This window comes from Loa loa (assembly GCF_000183805.2).
Source record: "Loa loa unplaced genomic scaffold supercont3.312, whole genome shotgun sequence".
Classification (NCBI taxonomy): domain Eukaryota; kingdom Metazoa; phylum Nematoda; class Chromadorea; order Rhabditida; family Onchocercidae; genus Loa; species Loa loa.
Window position 1 is genome coordinate 68,562 of NW_018108492.1, and position 5,624 is coordinate 74,185.

The 5,624-nt window shown below is 34.4% G+C and overlaps 1 protein-coding gene across 2 annotated transcripts in view; it reads left to right on the forward strand.

The window, feature by feature from the left end:
* Nucleotides 1-5,624, forward strand: part of LOAG_18436 — a gene marked incomplete at its 5' end in the record, with an annotated part of 16,609 nt that overhangs the window by 7,149 nt on the left and 3,836 nt on the right. For both annotated transcript variants that reach the window (XM_020451096.1, XM_020451095.1), the window contains 16 exons: nt 354-555; nt 763-937; nt 1,009-1,197; nt 1,345-1,455; nt 1,671-1,829; nt 1,913-2,093; nt 2,462-2,589; nt 2,668-2,820; nt 3,006-3,180; nt 3,402-3,552; nt 3,628-3,755; nt 3,817-3,886; nt 3,985-4,097; nt 4,702-4,787; nt 4,902-5,092; nt 5,190-5,322. In XM_020451096.1, coding sequence (XP_020305152.1) covers nt 354-555; nt 763-937; nt 1,009-1,197; nt 1,345-1,455; nt 1,671-1,829; nt 1,913-2,093; nt 2,462-2,589; nt 2,668-2,820; nt 3,006-3,180; nt 3,402-3,552; nt 3,628-3,755; nt 3,817-3,886; nt 3,985-4,097; nt 4,702-4,787; nt 4,902-5,092; nt 5,190-5,322 — 2,345 coding nt within the window. The remainder of the gene's footprint in view (nt 1-353; nt 556-762; nt 938-1,008; nt 1,198-1,344; nt 1,456-1,670; nt 1,830-1,912; nt 2,094-2,461; nt 2,590-2,667; nt 2,821-3,005; nt 3,181-3,401; nt 3,553-3,627; nt 3,756-3,816; nt 3,887-3,984; nt 4,098-4,701; nt 4,788-4,901; nt 5,093-5,189; nt 5,323-5,624) is intronic.

Below are 5,624 nucleotides of genomic sequence, written 5' to 3' on the forward strand. Positions count from 1 at the left end.
AGTGTAGACTTAATGTTGTTTGTGTTGAGTGTTTTATTTCATGCTACAGCATGAAATAAAGATATGTCACTCATCAAGGTGATATATGGGCTGAGTAATGAAGAACATATGTTCTCTGCTGTTAAATTGAAATGGAAAATCGATTAGTCAAGTCACATAGAGTGGTAGCCGTGATCTTCCATTTGTATGAACATAGCTACAATCAATAAGAATGTTATTGCTCACTACCATATATTGGTTGATTCCGTATCTCACAACTGGGGACATTGCTGATGGAGAGAACAAACCATTCTTACTGAATGTGAAAACTTTGAAGGACATGAAAATTATTCAAAAACATATACACTTCTTAGATTTTCAGGCAGAATTGCAGGAAATCAGGGTAACTATTTTGTCAGAAATTTCTCCTTCTCCCGAGGTAACAGCGGTTGTCAATAAATTGGAATTTAACCATTGTATTTACCTTTTATCTGTATTCCGCATGGAGCTCATGCGTGCGCTAAATTCTACAGAACCGGGAGCAGTCCATTCAATATTTCAGTATCTCGAAGACAAGTAATTCTGCTGATATTTCACCATACGTTATAGTGCCTTCTGGCATAGTAGTCACTTGAATTGGTCTGCTTGAAATTGACTAGATTAATTAGTTAATTTAATGCATAACATTAGTTGTTAGTTTGGTCATTTTATCAGGCCATATTGACAAAGTTAAAATGAAATCTGGCATGAACAAGCATGGCGTGATACATGTTTTTTTTTGAGATCTATAAGAAAAGACAAGGATGGGATCTGGACATGTCTTCTTGCGGCAGCGAAAACCATCTTCAGTAAATATTTGAAAGTCGCTAGTGAACGGAATTTAGATTCGGCTCACGAAAGCCAGCTTGAATTACATGCTCAATTTCTGCTTATCATGTTCAATCATCATCTGAAGGAGGTAAGGGCAGAAATTTTCTTTTTCAGGAGGTTGCAATTTGATGAATGCTTATTCTATTCGGAGTATTGCAGGTGAGGAAATGCGCGGATACTTGCCTTACCAATTTAATTGGCAACTTTCCGCATTTGCTTTGGAATGGCAATGTAATTAATGTTGCACTACAACTTCTGGAAGCACTTTCAAACAATCTCGAAAATGACGCCGATTGCAAAATAATGACTTTGTCTTTTCCATCTCTGCAGCGAACTATACAGCTTCAGGTGTTTTGTCAGTAACGTATATTATTCCTTATTCCAGAAAACCAAAATTTTTACGTACATTCTTGCAACAAATTTGTACTGCTTCATGTTTTTTTGTTTTTCAAGTTTCTATTGTGTTTTCTATATGAAACCTAAATGTAACTTAAGGATACTCTGGAAAGAAGAAAATTAGTGGTACAAGACTTCTCTTTGCGCTGTGAACAAATTCTTCAGGAGGCAATCAAATGGGCACCAGGTAGTACTCGAAGCTATTTCGTTGTAAGTTTGCAGTGATATTTTGTATGTTTTTGTATTTACTACCGATCTGGATGTCTTATTTATTGGTAATTAAATCCCAGGGCCACAAAGTTGTTTGCTGAAAAATATCACGTTTACCTAGGAACCACATCAGAAAATTGTGCCGTTTAATTATGAAACATTGTTGACTTTTGCAAATTTATTTTGAGGACCAGAAATGATTGTTCTCTTTTAAGAAATATATTACGAGCATTAATCCTGGCTGTTCTGGCAATTTTCGTTTGACAGTAGAAGCTATAATGAAAAGTCTAAACGATGCATCTGGCTGTACAAATGATACCAGCTCATCACTTTACCTTTCTGCTCTACATTTAAGATCTTTGTATCTTGGCAAGGTGAAATTTTACACTTCTAGGTTTTTATTGTTTTCAGTTCAGTATATCGTTCTTTTTGAGGAAATTTTTGTTTGTCAGTTTAGGTGAAAGGCATGATAGAAACGTCCAAAACTGAAGAGGAAATCAAACCTCAAGAACAGCTTGCTGATTTATTTGAGCAACAACTGGAAAGAGCTTGTGCAAATGGATGTGACAAAGAGATATCCGAGTCCATATTGAGATTAGCAGCTCTTTTCATTTTAATGAAAGAAGTGTCTAATCAAAGTAATCATTTCACTTATAGTAATAAACGAATCTACACAATAAGATATTATTTCTAGTAACCTTTTTGTTTCTAGCAAGCTCATGCTTTTTTATTCACTTACTAGTTGATGAATTTATTTTTCGATACTTCATTCTTCATCTTTTGCTCTTAGGAATATAAAGATGCTCATATATAGAAACTGTTTTTTTCACTAGATGTTTCTTCTTCCAGTACAAAATCAAATGGGTTTTTTTTTTCATATTTAGCTTAACTGCTAAAACAAGTTTTTATGCTCTTCCTCATGCTTTTTATTCAGTGTACGTAATATTCGTAAATACTAGGACAACTTGTTTTGTTCTTGTACTTTCAAAAAAAAAAAATTTAGCAGAACTGGATAGCCGCTTGTTACATATCCTTGTTTTTGTGCCACTCAAGAGCTTTACTGCTCCAACAATGCGTCTCTGCATAATTGTATGGAACTGGATTCTTGTTGCTCGAGAAAATATCCAACTTCAAGTAAGACGATCTTATTTCAAACGTGAAAAACTTTGTTGTATTGTTCTTAAACAAAGTGTTAACGAAACTTGAATTCAGTTCCTTCGAGAAATGGCGGCATGTTGGACAATTGCCGCACAAGATCATCTAGGTGTCTTCCAACGTGACCCCGAAGTTGTTTCTCCTTTGAGCTTACATTACTGCTCAGGCCCGAAGAGACCGGATATTGTTCCGCACAGTATATGGATTTACGTATGCTGTTTTCTGAAATATATGTATATATTTAATTAATAGCTTCCTGTGAGAAGTTGAAGGTCTTGTGAAATTAATAATCAAAGATTTACGATAAATGAAGTCGGGTAAAGATGTATATGAATATATTGGTTCCCTGCATTTCAAAGCGCTATCTTGCAAAAAAGGAATTTTGGAACTTTTAGTTTTTGGTAGAAAGAGTGGATATTGCCAAATATTCAAGCAGAGAACAGTTAGACATTTTGGAACTGATGTTTGTTCAAACACTTCCACTGAACGTGGGTCGCCTAAAAGTAGATGTTAATTCACCATTATGTATTTCTTCCGATTCGAGTCTTTATAAAGTCGATTTAGCGCATGGTTACTCCTTTTACTTTTTCTAATTTCTTAAAGTTATTTAAAATATGTAACTTTATAGATAAGGAAAATTAGGAACCTATGATATCAACTTTATGATCGAAACGTTATTATATCTTTGTGTTCTAGAAGAATTATACTCTGTTCCAGTTTGGATGTACCGTGTTTCAGTTTGGATTTTTTCCAGACCCTTTCTAAGCTGTTCGAATTTTTCTGTTTTCCAGTTACAATGACGAGAAATGTAGAGGCGATTGGACTACGATGTCATTTTCTTAACTGCGTTCTTTCCATGATACAGCATGATTCGATATCATTTCACATATCTAAAAATATTTTGCGACAACGTGTATATTGTGCAGTGTTGGATTACTTTGCGTATGTTGTTCTGTTTTACAACCATCTGAATTACCAATCTTAGAATTTTCTTAACAATAGCTTTTCTGTTTGTAGTGTTGCTGCTCAAACTCCGACACAGAATGCAGCACAGTTGAAAAATGATATACGTTTGCTGATTACATTTTGGAATACCCTTTTCTCAGATGTGAAATATATCAAGAAAGAAATATTTGCCAGCATTGGTAAGCGCCTTAAGTTGGATTTTCCTGTTTTGTCATTAATCACACCTGATGGGTATTTCAGACGCCGAACTCAACTTGGAATCTCTTCAGCAAATTTTTAATGATAACTACAAATCCGACTCGAAATACAAGTAAGTCTGGTGTGCTTTTGTGCTTAAAATTTTTATCTTCTAGTAATTCGGTACTTTTTTGCAAACCTACAAATATGGAACTATAATGTTATATTTAGTCGCGCTGATATGCAAACTCGTCATGCAATGACAACCAGCGCTTGTAATTGGGTAACACTTGTTGCTGCACAAGGTAGAGCTGGTTTACTGCAGAAGAATACACTCAATATCGGTTAGACTTTTTTTTTGAAAATTCGTATTTTGGTTAATCTGTGAAGTAATTAACATTTGTATTTAATAAGAAAGCATGAGTCCGGAGTTTTTTTTAAAATAATTTCTGAGTCATAAAGATTTGTATACGAACATAATGATTTTGATTAAGGAGAACGATGTCAATAGTATCTGTTAGAAAACTTCAATGACAACATTTTTTTTCCAAACAGTTCACAAATTTAAGCAAGTTTTTGCGGTTGCGTTGGCATTGTCATCATGTTAAGACTTGAGTAGAAGCTGAATGAACTGTGCTCTTTTTTAAACTGATTTTTTTTATTCCCAAAAGCTGTTAAAAAAATTAAGTATTTGATAGTGGAAAAATTTTTCAACAACAAGAACATCAAAATACCGAAAATGAATTTTTCCGAAAGGGAGGTACATGGAGTTTTTCCTGGAATTTTGAATGTCTAAGTCAAATATTCGTCTCAGTGCAACTTTAAAATCCTATATTTAGTCCGGAAATACCAGATGTGATTTTCCTCATCTTTATTCTAAAGTTATAATTTGGTGGGACTAGTGATAAAACTTGTACATTATTTTTTGAATTACCCCTTGTTTTCCAGATCCCAATCGATCCAATCCAAACAAACATGCAGAACAGCAGATGAAACTGTACAATCGCTATCGAAATTTAATCTTGATATTTGTCGTAAGCGTTTCAATCAGAAATTTTCGAATACTTTACCATACCTGTCTGTTTTATTTCCGTTAGGTCTTCAAGTAGATTTTCAGATAAATTAAATACTTCCAAGCAGTTTTTCAGGCGAATGAAATTGAACGCTTAAGTGCATGGTTAAATCCGTTGGGTGAAGCTCTGGGTTTGGAGGATGCAAGCATTGAACAGTGGCGAAAATCAACATTCCCTGATGCGAGAACAGAGGCTAAACTTCTCCGGGAAAATGTCAGAATTGCTTGGCAAATTTGCCCCGATTTGGCGGTGCATATGCCATCAAGGCAAGTAATGTAACGAAATGATATTGTTTTTCTAAAACTGTGTTTCGAATTATTTTTATCTAAAGAATGCGGTACAATCTCTTTAACTGTTCTCTAGATTTCGTTCTTGCTGTGCTTGTCAGATGGCTGTCCAAGAGCTGCTTGTGAACTCGCCGGAATTAGTGACCGATGTGCCCGAAGCTCTTACTTTGATGCTGGGAGAAGGAAAGATTCTTGAAGAAAAAGTGGAGGTAAATTTGTATTTTAGAGAAATTCACCGATGAAGAAATCAGGATAATTCACATATTTTTTTGTTGAAAAAAGGTCTGACGTATTCGCTAGTAGTAGCTAGTGAAATAAAAATTTCCAACTATAAAGGCATGAGTGACAATTAATTGTGTGAACAGGATTCAGGTAAGCAAAGCTGATAAATAGTTGTATGGTATTTTTTATAGTTATAACCGTCGTTGCAGTATGCTTTCATTTTCATTACATATGTCCCAACTAGTTTTAATGCTATATATATATATATATATATATATATATATATATA